This window comes from Quercus robur, chromosome 8, assembly GCF_932294415.1.
Source record: "Quercus robur chromosome 8, dhQueRobu3.1, whole genome shotgun sequence".
Lineage (NCBI taxonomy): Eukaryota > Viridiplantae > Streptophyta > Magnoliopsida > Fagales > Fagaceae > Quercus > Quercus robur.
Genome location: NC_065541.1, coordinates 51,935,347 through 51,951,700, shown reverse-complemented (window position 1 = coordinate 51,951,700; position 16,354 = coordinate 51,935,347). Strand labels below are relative to the sequence as shown.

General features: G+C 32.1%; 1 protein-coding gene across 4 annotated transcripts; it reads left to right on the top strand.

Moving 5' to 3' along the window:
- Positions 1 to 535: 535 nt before the first annotated feature.
- Positions 536 to 6,989, top strand: LOC126696944 (uncharacterized). Of its 4 annotated transcripts, none has more exons than XM_050393711.1 (6): positions 536 to 1,088; positions 4,080 to 4,645; positions 4,840 to 5,032; positions 5,127 to 5,191; positions 5,287 to 5,497; positions 6,610 to 6,989. In XM_050393711.1, the coding sequence occupies exons 1-6, from the start codon at positions 951 to 953 to the stop codon at positions 6,970 to 6,972; spliced, it is 1,536 nt and encodes a 511-aa protein (XP_050249668.1). In that variant the 5' UTR covers positions 536 to 950; the 3' UTR covers positions 6,973 to 6,989. The 4 variants fall into 4 exon arrangements, with proteins under 4 accessions (XP_050249668.1, XP_050249667.1, XP_050249666.1 ...); XM_050393710.1 differs by having other exon boundaries at positions 6,607 to 6,989; XM_050393709.1 differs by having other exon boundaries at positions 5,272 to 5,497.
- Positions 6,990 to 16,354: the final 9,365 nt, after the last annotated feature.

Genomic DNA, 16,354 nt, shown 5'->3' with positions numbered 1-16,354 from the left:
CTTTCCAATCATGTACATGCAACGTGAATTCAGTCAAATCACAGGGAGATAAACTGTAATCACCCTTTTATCAAATACCCAATGCACCAGCCCTAGTCCAAAATCTTTTGCTAAGAAGCCAATGGGCCGGGGGGATTGGAATTGACCTTCTTACATATGACTACTACTTCAGTCGTAGTCTCTGGTGTTGGGAAGAGCAATTGGCTTGTTAGTTGAAAAGTAAAATAACATTGAATTAGATGCGCAGACAAGCTTGCTAAGGAAGGCTGTTCCTGTCTTTCTGATTTTGTTATTTTAGATTATCCTAGCTCTGCTGATTTATGTAATATTTTGGAATCAGATACTCTGGCCTATACTCCTTAAGGCGATCAGCCATAACTCTGCCCTTCAATTGGGGGTAACTTAACACCCAAAAAGACTAAACTGCCCGAAGAATAGTCAACTACTTAATGAGCTGTGAGGGATAATTTTGGACTAGCAAGTGATATAAACACATTCAATGGAGTATACTGGACTTGCCAATCTTGTCCTCACTTAGGCTTAGGCTCAAAAAGAGTTCTTATATTGATGGAAACTTGCAAGGAGTACAACAACTCTACAAGACATAGCTAGAGAGGAATTTCGCTTTCATACACAAATCACACATAACAGGTGGGTATAAGAAAGAGACTAACAATTGAAGGTTAGTTCTGCGGACTTGCTTTTTTGGATGAAAATTCTCTAGATGCTTCAATAATTTTCATCCCCTGTTTTGTCAAAAATAATTTTGGATTAGATTAGATTAGATCAGACTCTATATGGTGAAGGTGGTAGGCTCGAAAATTAAATTCCGAAAGTCCAGTAGACCAACTATACCAATAGGTAACATCAATAGTCAACAGTTTGGAAGGCAAGGCTCTTGTTTTGCAGGTTTTTAAAGAAGGCCAACAAAAGCCCCATGAAAAGAAATAATGAGAAACAAACTCAATATGTTCTATCACAGTGGAACTTGTTGGCTACCAGTGAAGAAGAAAGTTGCAACAGCTAGCGTGGTCTTCATCTTCTTCCTCCTTGTCAGTGCTTTGGTATTTCTAGGCTGGATTGATATCGTAAGTCTTTATTCTTATATATTCTTTAATCCTTACAGTATTTTGTGATCAGCCATATAGCAACTGAACTTAAACACAGACTACACAGTCGACCTACCATTCTATTTGGGTAACAGAAACTTGCAATGGAATTACGAAAAAGTCGGTTAAGGCAATCACATTTGTCTTATCAAGCCTATATTCCCACAAAAGCCTTGAATCCAACCTTCGAATTTAGGAAAATAAATTTTTTTTTAAAGAAATTAATCTTGAAGTTGGATTTTTTTTCTCTTTTTTTTTTTTTTTTTGCTATGAATTCGTCTACTAAAATTTTAGATTAACTAAAAGTATTCTCGTTTCATGCATGGATTTATTAAAATATATATATGTAAATGAAATAAAACATTTTACTAATATTATTGAATTTAGTGCCTAAGTTTTAATATGATAAGACTGATTATTGTTGATACCCATTTTCGCGACACATTTTCTACAAGTCTGATTCAACCAAGCCTGACTTCCTTGTGGGCTCAATTTATGTATTATATTTTATTTTATTCTTTTAAGCATGACACAAGTCTATGCGACTTATTGAGGGAAATTGAGGAAATGTGGTTTGGAGGGTATGGGTCGGTTCCTTTCAAACTTTTTGCATGAACCCAACCCATGCGTGCTACCAAGTGGGCAAGGGACGCTCGTAGCACCTCAGGCTCATGGAGGTGATCTTGTGTCCAAAATTTCCACTCCAAAACAGCTTTTATGTTCTGGGTGACTGTGACCCAACTTTTCTGCTATACCATTTTTTTGCCTAAAACACAAAGCTGACCCTTAATGGCTAGCCTTGTTTGCTGTAACAACCAAATGCAATCTCCAAGGACTTGCCATGTCTGGAAAACATTAGCTCATGAATTCAGGATACTTTATTTCCCAAATTATGCAAAAGCAAGGCATCCCTCTTACCCAATTAAATCAAATCTGACCATAGCTTCTTTGATTGATACCTTGGGGTTTAAAGCCTCTTCTATTGACCAAAAACAGTCACTTAGAGTACTCCAAGTTCAATACAAAAGGCCTCAATCAGATTCAAAAGGAATTAACTACATTCTACCCACATACCTGAAACTTCAGAGCAAAAACTCATTCAATTAGTCAACAATCTCACAATTTCAAACCTTGGGGGTGGAAATATGGGTATAGGGGAACTTTCCCTCTCTTCCTCACAACCTCTCTCAATTTCCTCTTCTCGCTGACCGTGAGTCAAAGTTTCAAACCTGTTGAACCAGGTTTTCCTCATAGAAATGAAACTTGAGAGCAAAAACCTACTGAGCCAAGAAACATTCTCACAATTCTGAACCTTAGGGGTGAAAATATGAGTACGGGGGAATTTTCCCTCTCTTCCTCACAACCTCTCTCAATTTCTTCTTCTCGGTGACTGTGGGTCGAAGTTTCAAGCCTGTTATGTTTTTATGCTTTTTCTGCACTTTTGTTATTAGCATTTTGATTCTCTCTTGTCAAAGCACCATTAGCCTTTTGTTCATTATACATTTGGAGTTTTGGACTTGATTCTCCACAATAAACACCTCTAAAGGACCCAAGGGAAGATTTGGGCTGTTCTCGCATTTTCAACCCTTGTTGCAAAAAGGTTCCTGGCAATTATCAAATAAATAAAAATTTTAATTTTAAAATTTTGAAATTTTTGGTAATAGAGTTATAGTTGGAATAAAATTTCGATCAAGTAGTGCTTTGGAGTACTACAAGTTTTACTACATTGAGTTTACAAACTAATGCATCATCAATAGCAAAGCGGCATTTTAAATATTCATTTATGAGGTGATTGGAGCTCACTAATTACATTCATTATCACATTAGTTTATAAGTTTTATGTAGTAAAACTTATCACACCTTTATCATTTTCCATTTCAATTTATTGGATCTTGAAAAAACTCACATTCTTAAATCATGAGATTTACGGGGTATTTCATGGGTAGAGAAAACCATGACTTCTAAAACTCAAATTTTATTATATGAGATATCTAACTATCATGTGTTAGGAAACTTGTTCCCTAATTTTGGTCATCTTCTTGGGATTCAAGCCTATTCAATGGGCTTACATTCTCTCCTTTCGTTTTTTAAAATTTAAATTGTCCATTTCAACTATTTGATTTTAAATACTTCTGTCAAAATCTTTATTTATTTATTTATTTATTTATTTATTTATATATTAAATTCCGTTTGGTTGCTCAGAAAAAAAAAAAAAAAGAAAAAAAAAGAAAAGAAAAGAAGAAGAAGACGTTATTAAGTTATTGATAGTGTCCACGTTTATATTGAGAGAGAACTGATTTGCATGAATTGTAGTAGAATTACGGTTTCTGGGTTGAGTTTTGAGGTAAGACTGTTGTGTTTGGTTGCTAAGAAAATGTGGGAAAACGAAAAGAAAGATTGACTCTGAACTGTAAATTGCTCAAAGGGTTTTCTCAATTAATTTACTAGGATAATAGTTAAATGATTAAATTTAAATTCACCATTTCCTAAAAACTTTAGCTTTTTGGCCAATTGGGTAATTTATCTGTCATGGTTAGCAAATCTTTTTGCTTCCTTCGTGTGCTATACGTTCTAAATTTCTAATACCTGTCAGTTGTCATCTTAGCACTGATTGATTTTTTTTTTTTTTTTTAAATCATTATCAAAACAGTAGGTGAGGGTCATAACTCATGATTTCTATTACTATTTGATAATTTGATAGTTTAGAGGAGAAATGGATTGAACACTGGACATGTCTGTTAAAAATACCAGAAGATACTAATTATTTTAGTTACAAGACCCACCTGCCTAAAGAAAGAGTTTAGATCAGGAATAATAGCACAACTAATAGTAATCATAATAATAATATATAAATTGTTAGTTCATTAATATTTTTTATATTGTTAATCTCGGATTAATCATATTCATTGTTACTGCAGTTTATAAGATTTTAATAATAAAATTATCATCATATTTATATGCGCTTTGCAGTCTATATTTTCAGGTACTACTTACAGTGACAAACGAATCCAAAGAACAACAGAAAAATCACCAAAAGAACAAGAATTCCCACTGAAATGCACAAAAGGAAACAAAAAACAGACCTGCCCAAAAAACTACTACCCCACAACAGCACACAATCCTGACCGTCCAATATCATCATCATCATCAAACAGAACGTGCCCATCGTACTTCCGTTGGATCCACGAAGATCTACGGCACTGGAAGCACACAGGAATCACGAGGAAAATGGTGGAGCGGGCTCGCAAAACCGCGCATTTCAGGCTTGTGATCGTGAAAGGTAAGGCCTACGTAGAGAAATATAGGGAGTCTATACAGACAAGAGACATGTTCAGCTTGTGGGGCATTTTGCAGCTTCTAAGGTTGTACCCTGGGAGATTGCCTGACTTGGAACTCATGTTTGATTGTGATGATCGACCTGTCGTCCCATCGAACGACTTTCGGGGCCCAAATTCGGGCCCACCTCCATTGTTTCGCTACTGTTCGGATTGGTCGAGTTTGGATATTGTGTTTCCTGATTGGTCTTTTTGGGGCTGGTATGTAAATCAATCGTGCTTACCTTTCGATTGCCATTAGTCGAGTTTGAAATATAATCATCTTCATATCATGGTTTAAATGTTATTTCTTGAACCTAATAGTAATAATATACCAAGTGATAAAGAGAAAGAGATAATTTAAGAGGGCAATTTTTGCGGAGAAATTTTACATAGGTATGACTTAATTTTGTTAGGGCTGAGATCAATATAAAGCCATGGAAAAGAGTGTTGGAGGACATAAAACAAGGCAACACAAGAACCAAATGGAAGGATAGAGTACCCTATGCTTATTGGAGAGGGAATCCAAGTGTGGCTCCAACTAGAAATGACCTTTTGAAGTGCAACGTCTCAGCCAAAGATGACTGGAACACTCACCTATATATACAAGTTAAATATACATTCTTCTTGTTTACTCACAGATGTTGATCATTCTCCTACATATATATGTTGCAAAAAAAAAATTGATGCGCTCTAATTTCAGGAATGGGTGCAAGAATCTAAACAAGGTTACAAACGATCAAATTTAGAAGACCAATGCACTCACAGGTAGTATAAAAACAAAGTCAAAGAACAATTTTATTTCCATTTGAACTATTCTCTTTTATCCTCTTTTTAATTGAGAACAGTGTGCTTTGTGCTAGATATAAGATTTATATAGAGGGATGGGCATGGTCTGTAAGTGAGAAGTACATTTTAGCATGTGACTCAATGACATTGCTCATCAGGCCTCATTATTATGATTTCTTCATTAGAGGAATGGTGCCATTGGAGCACTACTGGCCCATTAGGGACAACAGCAAGTGCACCTCTCTCAAGTTTGCTGTGGAATGGGGCAACAATCACACGCAAAAGGTCTCTCTCTCTCTCTCTCTCTCTCTCTCATTTTCAAAATGTTTTCACTAAGGGTTGTGCATCCACCATTCCAATGGACCGATCTAACCCAACGATTTGAATTGTTTTACATGGGTTGATAACTTTATTTGTTTTCTTTTTCTTTTTCTGAACTCGAATTGTGCGGGAATCATGTTGACAAAATTTCCAATCTAAGTAACTTACCCAACCTACACTATTAGATTTTATTTTTAAATATAAATATGTAATTTAAAATTGCTCGTTTGATTTATTTTGGATTATGAGACTTAGGCTGAATTTATTACCTTAATTTATTTTGCTATTTTGGGACTTTGTTTGATGGCATTGGAATATTAGTCATAAGTATACAAGGTACAATTATTTATTAAATAATGAAGCTGCATAGTTGAATGAAACATTATTTTTTTTATTAGGCTCAACGAAATGGTGCAAACTCAACGACACACAACCCAATTTGAATTCTTGCAAGTTGGTTGGGTTGGTTTTAAATCTATCAATCCTTGGGTTGAGATTTCTCAACTCCAGCAAGTTGGTTAGATTGAAAAATCTATGATGATATATATAAAATCAAAATCATTTGACTTTTGGTTAATCTTATAATATTATGTCAAATTAGCTTTTAAAGCCTAAAATTTTTTGACATTATTGTTCTAATATATATAATTTTTTTGAGGACTAATGTATATTTTTAATAGAATTTTATTTTTATTTCTCTTACTACATTATATTAATATGTAATTTTGTATACAAACGCAATAAATACCTAGTGAAAGAATATAAAGTTTCATAATGAATACAAATTCTCTATACTACTTTTTGTGTTTTAATTTATATTCCATCAAGCACAACTTGTCATGCATTTGTTTGTCTTTCTTTATAAAACAACATAAGCTAATGTGGGGAAAAAAAAAATCAAATACATGACAAATTATAATTAGTGGAATACAAAAAATGGTACAAAGAATTTGTATACCCCTATTTTTACCTTTTAAGTTTTCAAAAATGCTTTTGCATTTTTCACTAATTTAAATTCATGTTAACAAAATCATTTATTATATTTTCAACTGTTATGATTTTTGTAAACTTAGCAGGCTCAAGCCATAGGAGAGGCAGCAAGCAACTTCATACAGGAGGATCTAAAGATGGACTACGTATATGACTACATGTTTCATTTGTTAAATGAACATGCAAAGCTCTTGAAATTCAAACCATCTATACCTCGAAGAGCAATTGAGCTATGTTCAGAAATGATGGCTTGCCCAGCTAAGGGTACATGGGAGAAATTCATGGTTGAGTCCATGGTTAAGTCTCCCAGTGATTTAACCCCATGCACCTTGCCTCCTCCTTATGATCCTTCGTCACTACAAGGTTTTCTTGAGAGAAAGGATAAATCCATAAAGCAAGTGGAAATGTGGGAAAATAAGTATTGGAAAAATCTAAACAAGAAGCAATAAATGCATTTTTTTGTGTTTCTACTTTCATTAAATGTTAGAATTATTTTAATAAAGAAAAAACAAAAAGTAATAGTATTTGTAATTTATTTCCATGTTAATTATATAGGTTAATTTTTTTACCATAAATGTTCACTCATTAATGATTTATATTTGAGAATTAAAACCTTATTAAACTCACATCTTAATGTTCCTAATTATATATCTCTATGTTTCCTCAAAAATAAAATAAAAAATCTCTATGTTCGTTTTTATGCATTCATGCTTTTTAGAGTATTGGTAGCAGCTCCTACCAAAAAAAAACGTATTGGTAGCAGATTATCTAAAAATAGGTAACCAAACACCCAAAAACCATCCACATCAATATACCCATCAACTTACTCATACTCATACCCATTTAAGCTACAATGGTGACCTATATTTGGGGATAGGAAGTTTGATGTTAGGGAAAAGGAAAGTGGTTACCTAAAATACGAAAAGTAACAAATAGGGAGAAAATTATAGTTAAACTATTAGAATTACTCTAAAGTAGCAAGCCAAAATGAATAGTAAAAAAAAATTATGGTAGTGGACATTTAAATGCATGTTTATTTAGGAGTTTATGACCCAATATTAAATTTTGTAAGTATTTTTTTAAGGGGAATTAGTAAATAATGACTAAATGTAGTTAATGAAGGTTAGAGGAGTCATTTTAATCTTACTCTTGTATGCATCTTTACTTTTACAAAAGATGGCACATGTTATTGTTATAGTATAAGGTTTGGCTCCAAACATATTTAAAGCTTTGAGCTCCAAGCCTCCAACTACTAGTGGAAAAATAACATGTACCATGTCATGTGCAATGCACATGACTCACTTGACTGGCTAGATTAAGTGAGTCATGTGCAATGTACATTATGGGGGATTTTCCCACGCATACTCAGCTCATTGTCCGCTTTGAGGAGCTAAGCCCACACGGATTTGTCCTTGTCCCCGAGTGTGGGAACCTTGGATGGATAGATCTTCGGGCCAAGGGCTTGCCTTGTAGCCTTTTACATCGCATCATTGGAGTCCCACATCGGTTAGAGAAGCGCCTCATGCATGCCTTATAAGCCCTTGGAGCAAGGCATGGTGTACCACTAACACATGCTTTTAAATGTGGGGGATTTTCCCGCGCACACTCAGCTCATTGTCCGCTTTGGGGAGCCAAGCCCGCACGGATTTGTCCTCGTCCCCGAGTGTGGGAACCTTGGATGGACGGATCTTCGGGCCAAGGGCTTGCCTTGTAGCCTTTTACACCGTATCCTTGGAGTCCCACATCGATTAGAGAAGCGCCCCACGCATGCCTTATAAGCCCTTGGAGCATAGGGCGCTTCTCTAACCGATGTGGGACTCCAAGGATGCGGTGTAAAAGGCTACAAGGCAAGTCCTTGGCCCGAAGATCCATCCATCCAAGGTTCCCACACTCGGGGACGAGGACAAATCCATGCGGGCTTGGCTCCCCAAAGCGGACAATGAGCTGAGTGTGCACGGGAAAATCCCCCACATACATGATAATGACAAATGTCATCTTTCTATTAGTTGTTGGAGCTCAAGGTTTGGAGCAAAACTTTGTTCATTGTTATATGTAGTGACAAATGGACACTTGTCATTATTTTGTACAACCGTCAGTCTTGATATCCAATTTTTATAATATATACTAGTCTATAATAAGTGCAACGCACAAGAAATGTTTAATATAATATAATTTTTTATTTTGTCTAAATATAAAATTTGATAATTATGATAGTCATTATTTAGGATTTATTATAATTGTGGTTGAAAATGGAATTAAATACTCTACAATTAGGAATTTTTTATAACTATATGTTGAATAATATATTTACCATCAAAACAAAATATGATGTGTAAAGTTTCTAATGAAGGATTTAAATATTGAATGAAATATGATGTGCAAATATTTATGTGGCAAATTATTATCAAATTAATCAAAAATCAAATGTTTTCGATTTTATATAATGAAAAATCAATGAATGCCCTAAGGACATTTGTTAGTGAACTATTTTAGAAAAGTTTTTATGGAAAAAGAGAAAAAGTAACTAATGTTTTGACAACCTTTTTAATTTTCCCATAAAAGTGATTAAAAAAATTTTCTAAAATGATTTATTAACAACTACTTTAGGGCATCTGTTAACATGACCATTATATATATATATATATAATAGATTATAGATAATTAGATGGTAGATTATAGATATTATATTAGATTACTCCATTGTTTTGCTTGAGCACTAAATGTCTTTTATCTTAAAAATTAAAAACAATCAAAGCTTTTAATCACAAGAGACAAAAGAGGAATCTTTTTGTAATCCATGATAAAAAGTTCAAGCCAAATGGACGGCTTTACATTTATTGTCACATTAAATAAACAATTTTACATTTATTATCATATTAGTTTATAAGTTTTATACAATAAAACTTATAGTTCATTTTGCATTTTTCCTATTAGAAAGTCTATTGGGCACAAATTTTAGCAAAAATAAAAATAAAAAATAAAATAAAAAGATGAATTTGGACAAAGAAATGATTCTTAATAAACCATTATCACTCTTAAATCAAGAAGATAAAATTCGAGGTGGTTGTTAATGTATATGGTAGGGGAACTTACTTTCATTCATTTTTCTTGTTTTGGTCACTAAGCAAAAATAATAATAATAAATAAATAAATAAATGACATAAAATAAAAATCCACAACCCAACTACTACATATGACTATATTATGAACACATAATTGAAACTAGAAACATATGTTTAAACTTTTAAATTACAAATTAATAACAATATATAGCATAGATTCATGCTATTTAGAAAATGGAAATGCTAACAAATGCCCTTAGGGCAATGGTTAACAATCCATTTGAAGAATGTTTTTATGGGAAAAGAAAAAAAAAAATTAATATTTTGACAGCTTTTTCTATTTCTCATAAAAGTTATGTCAAAACTTTCCTAAAATAGATTGTTAACCATTACCCTAAGGGCACCCATTAGCATGACCCAAAAATGAAAATGCTAACGAATGCCCTTAGGGCAATGGTTAAACGTAAACATAATATTGTTATACTGTTATACAATAATAACTTATATTGTTATACATAAACATTAATTGTCAACGTTTCTCCACTTCCCTATGTTTACATCAGTTATCATGCTAATCCTCCTTGACATTTTCAAGATCCATGGACAAAAATATAACATACTTATCTAACCCAATCACAATCTCACATTAAATAAGTTAGCATGCAGGCATACAATCAAATTTGGCATAACCTTCCATCAGGATGTTAATATAGTCTTGAGAATAAAAATAAAATAAAATAAATGATAAAGTTATAGACTTACTAATTAAAGTTACACAATATACCATTGAATGTGACGAAAAAATGACCCAAGAAAAATGTTAGCTTGTGACATGGTGGAGCCTATAATTGAATTTGATGTAACTATCTTATTGAAATACTAATTCTAACTATCTTCATTCAATCATTAATCATAACAAGGTACAAACCTCCATCAAAACTTATTAAAGTATTGCTAATTGAAGCCGCCAGAGAGATTAGCAAAATAGAAGGCGTATACCAAACACATCAAAGTAATATCTTTACTTTCTTCCAAATGCTCAAAAAAAAATAAAAAAATCACTTTCTCCATCACCACCATATTCTGGAAAAGGTTTTTAAAAAAAAAATTAATCAATCAAACCCATTCTACACACAAAAGACCACACCCCCATATCATCCGGCCAGTCCAAAACCACAAAGTGCTGCCATGGATGATAGATCGAAGCATATTAAAATCTCATTTCTCTCTCCTCCCCCTATTTTGGAATTTAAACATTTAATTGATAACATAAATTGATAATTTAATATGTTAATTATTGATAATTTAAACATTTGATTATACTCAATATTATTGATAACATAATTTGATAATTTTCCTCAAACACAGCATTTAATTTTAGTATGAACTAGATATTTATGAAATGGACATGAAAAAGATTCGCATACACATTATACACACATATATATTTATTTATTTATTTCACATGCACTGGACATGATGTTTGCATAACATAATCATAAACATAAATATAAACATTATATATATATATAGACACACATGTGTGTTTAGAGGGCTTTCTATTTTCGTTTCAATTATTATTTGTTTTTGTGTAATGAGTTTTATGAAGTTATATGTTATAGGTAAATTTGAAAAGAAAAATATTATATTACGATACATTCTAATGAAACCTCTCTCTAATAATACGCACGTGTTCTTTCTTTTGAAAAATAATACTATCAACCAAAAGTTAGGAGTATTTTACGGGAAGAGATGTGTTAGGTTCTAAGGAATTAGGAACTAATGTATTAGAACTTCAATTTGTAATGTTGGCAAACCATGATTAAAATGTTTTAGTCTTGTTTTAGACTTGCATAAAGTGTGTTTATATGTAAAGTTGCAATCGAGTGTTCTGCAAGATTTACTGTGTAAATCTACCTGGCTCGATCGATTGAAAATTAGACTCAATCGATTGAAGCTTGTGCAGATTGTTTTTTTGCAGAATTTTCCAACTTAGCCGAAGCCCGGTTTGACGTGTAGGGTTTTATGTTTTTTCTTAAGTATAAAAGGGAAAACCCTAACCACGTTTAGAGGTTGCTCTCTATGTTGTGTGTGTGAATCTTTTGTAAGATCTAGAGGTGTTTGCCTTCACATACACTTAGGGTTTCCAATCTCAAGATTGATGTCGAGAGCTTGGTGATCAATTCAGTTGCAGATTCAAGAGCTTAAAGATATACAAGCGGGAGTGCTTGTGTTTGCTGGGAATCTAAGAAAGAAGTAGTCTGTAGACTTAGAACTGTCACGTAGTCATGGCAGTAAGTTTCCTACTCGAGGTAGTAATAGGATGTTAGCGGTCTATATCGCTATTGTATAAACTTCAATTCTTTCATAGTGGATTCGGTTTACCTTGAGGATAGCTAGGTTAAATCCTCCCCAGGCTTTTTATCGGTTTGGTTTTCCTGAGTTATCATATTGTTACAATGATATGATATATTTGTGTTAACCTAGATTTGATATTTTGACTAAGTAATCACTTGGCTAATTAAATAAGTTAATCTGGTTGTGTTTTAAAGGGTCTAAAAACAAACAAGATGGGCCTCCATCACTATTTTCATCTTCTCATTTGTTAGCATCTCCCTCCATTGGGTTTGGATTCAAAAGGCAAGTCCCTCGCAAGTAAGTTTGTTTATATGTTTGTTACTCTTTGCTTATTAACACAATTAATAATATATATATATATAAATATATATATATATAATTAAAAATTTAAATAAATAAATAAAAAAAAAAAAAAAAAAAAAAAAAAAAAAAAACCTCCTTTCTTACACCAGAATTCTTTCAAAATTGATTTGCTTGCTACATATTTTTGAAAGTGATATGAGCATTGAGTGGGGTTTTGTTTCTTCTTTATTATAATTATGGAGGTGTAGGGCATTGGCGACCATCCATTTTTATTTATTTATTTATTAAATAGGGATGTTTGGGAGCTATTATAAATGTTTGCTTGGTTGGTGACCATCCTTATTCGTCAAAAATTTTGCACAAAAATTAGATTCACTATTTTTTTGCTACACAAAAAATTAGATTCACATTTTTTTTCCAAAAGCCTGTATCGATTCTTGTGGTTATGATCAATGCTAGTTAGGCACACCCTTTTGAGTCATATTTTAAAGTACTCACATCTCAACGTTTAAAATTTAATTATATTTAAATTAAAAATATACTTTTTTTTTCTATTTTAACTTTCCAATTTTTTCTTCTTAAAATAAAAACACATATCCACTTTTTAAAATGTATCCTATATCCCACTTCTTATTTTTTTACTCATTTAAAATATTAATTATTAGTTTTCCCCCCTCCCCTCAAATGCCTAGATTATTTGACTATAAATAAATATTGAATTAACTATTTTACCCTCAAATTAAATTTTCGTTCGCACAACCTCTAATAGGAAATTCGAGTTTTTTTTTTTTTTTTTATGGGATTTAAAAAAAAAATCATCTATTTAGGGGAGGTCATTATAAAAAATTTTCATTTTAGGGGAGATAAATTTAATAACAAATAATCTTAGAGGAGGTTAATGTAATTTTTATAGAAAAATAATATGACTAGTCTTGTGTGAAAGTTTTTTTTTTTTTTTTTTTTTTTGTCAATATTGGTTTGACTCACTCTTAACTCTTTTTGATAATTCACTCTTAACTCTTAAGTCTAAAGAAAGAGTTAAAAGCCCTCATGATATGATTTTGAGTATGTATTTTTGTTTGTTTCGATTGAAAACTTTTTTGTAAAAACAGTTTTTCATGTTTTCTAGTACTTAGTAACATTAGAAAATATTAGTAAAAAGAAAATTATCTTTGTTTAATGGAAAACCCTTATTAAAAGTATGAATTATTTTTTAGAGATTTTTTCGGCTAAATTTTTTTTTAAAAGAACTTTATTTCACACCACGCTAAATAAAAGAAGTTAAGAGACAATATGGAAACTATTAAAAACAACTCTATCTCATTTTGAGGTTACTACCAAACATAAGAAAATAAGATAGATTTCTAAAAAATAAATTTTGAAAAATTACTCATTTAAAAAAAAAAAAAAAACATTAATGTCAAAACAAACAGAGCGTAATAATTCAATCCTTAACATATGTAATATATTTCTTTAATGACCTTCATAATTAAGTGGCATCTTGGATTAAACTGTACTACTAAAAGAGGAATTAGCACCATTGTGTAGATTAAACCTTTTGCTTAAAGAAGTTTTTGATTCCGTTTTGCTAAAAGAATTTACCAATAATCACGTGGTGTTCTTTTCTTTTTTTGAGAACAAATGATGTGCTGTTTTAAACTTTTAATCAACGTATAAGCAGTTTGGTATCTTCCTACCTAAATTGTAGTGTGAAATGCAATAAACTTATTCAATTTTAATATAAAGAACTAATTATGTCACAAAATCTTATGTAACAAAATATTACGAAACAAATCAAAAGTCAAACATCTTCAATTTTTTATATATTATTATAGATTGGGCAAAACTTAAGTACAGTACCTTAAGTTCCCTACTTAAAATTTTGACATCTGTCCAATTTAACATCTCAAGCAAACAGCGTTAAAACTAAAATTTCTTTTCTTTTTTTTTCTTTCTTCCTTCTTTTTCCTATACGTACTGCAGACGGCTTCTCTTCCAAACCCAAAACCTTTCTCCCTCATTTTCTTAGTAACCAAACAAGAAAGATCAAAAAATAAAATGAGTTTGAAGAAAAGGAAAATAATCAGAGAAGCTACTTGAAGAAAAGAAAAATAATGGGGAAGAGCTAAAAAAAAGGGTGTCATTCAACAAGAATGTTACCCCCAGAGTTGGAAATGAGTAACGCCAGCAACATTTCTTTCTGTTTTGCTTTTTACTTTTGCCTTTGATTCTTTCTTTGAGTCCGGTTTTCTTGGAAAAACTTTCTCTTGCCCAAAACCTTTCTCTTCCAAACCACCCATGACGCTTCTCTTCAAAACCGAAAACCCAAAAAAAGAAAGAAAAAAAAAAATCTCATATCTCTCTCTCTTTCCCTCTCAGTGTGTGTGTGTGTTTCCTTTCTTCTTTTCTAATCTATGATTCTTTCTTTCCTGGTCTATGATTCTTTCTTTCTCTCTCTTGGTGTGTGTGTGTATCTGTTTCCTTTCTTCTTTTCTGATCTATGATTCTTTTTGTTCTATGATTCTTTCTTTCTCTCTCAGTGTGTGTATCTGCTTCCTTTCTTCTTTTCTGATCTATGATTCTCTCTCTCTCTCTCTCTCTCTCTCTCTCTCTCTCTCTCTCTCTCTCTCTCTCTCTCTCTCTCTCTCTCTCTCTCTCTCGACAAAATAATGAAAGTGGCTGTGATGATGGCTTTGTTGATGTTAAGAGTGTGGAAGTTTCGAGTATAGCTAAAAAGGATCCCTTTTTTGGTTTGAAACCCAGTAGATATGGCTTTTATTTTTTGATCTTTCCTATTTGGTTACTGAGAAAATAAGGGAGAAAGGTTTTGGGTTTGGAAGAGAAGCCGTTTGCAGTTGGAAAAAGAAGGAAGAAGGGAAAAAAATGAAATTTTAGTTTTAACACCGTTTGCTTTTAAGATGTTAAATTGTACAAATGTCAAAATTTTAAGTACGGAACCTAAGGTATTGTACTTAAGTTTTGCCCTTATAGATTATGATTATAGACGAGATGATAGATTAAAGATATTATATAAGAATAATGCTAGAAATGTAAACTATTTTACAAAAAAATTTATAAACTGCTGATGTGGTGAGTAATTATTGGTAAATGAAAAAATAATATTAATGATGGGTTTAGATGAAAACCAATAAGAAGTTGATTACATCAACATTTTGTAAAAATATTGTAAAATGGTTTGTGACTATAGTATCACTCATTATATGATATTAGCCCTTTTTTTTTTTTTTTTTGCATTTGCACCAAATGTCTCTCACCTTTTAAAAAAGAAAATAAAAAATCCAAAGCTATTATTCACAAGGGGCAAAATAGGAATCTTGCAATTTCCTTCCATTCCCTTCCATTTTTAGTTAGATGTGAAACACGACACATGATTTGATTTTTTTTTTTTTTTTTTTTTTTGGTTAAGAAAACTTGCTAACAACGCACGATATTTATTTTAAATGCTATGTATCTTACATTTAAATAAAAAAGAGAGAAAATTAAAAGATTCGATCAAATAAGATACTATGCCGTGGTAATTAAGCAATACATCAAATACAAGCCAAATGGACAGCCTTGTTAGAAAGTCTAGTGGCCACAGATTTTAGAAGAAAAGTAAAAAAAAAAGAAGAAGATGAATTTGGACAAAGAAGTGATTCTTATAATAAACCATTATTTCAAGTAAGGAGATAGAAATTGAGGTGGTTGTTAATATGGAGAAGGGAACTAGTGTTAATTCGGTTTTCTGGTTTTGGTCACAAGGAGCTCCATTGTGTGGTTATTTTTCGATGTCTCCTGGGAAGAGATGGGCCTCCACAACTATTTTCGTCTTCTTCTTTGTTATCAGCTTCGTCTATTGGATTGACAAGGTAAGTCCCTCCCAGGCTATCTATTATCCTCCCAAGTTTGTTTGTTTTTCTTTGCTTGTTAACATAGTTAATAATAATCTCTTTTTCTTTTAAAAAGTTATAGAGATGTTTAACGTCTTTGTTGACCATAACCTTCGTTACAGTGTCCAGAGTTTTCTCATTTTCTGAAGTCATAAACCAAAGGCCTGTATGATTATTGTGGTCTATATTGATCAACCCCACTCTTGATATTCATGTCC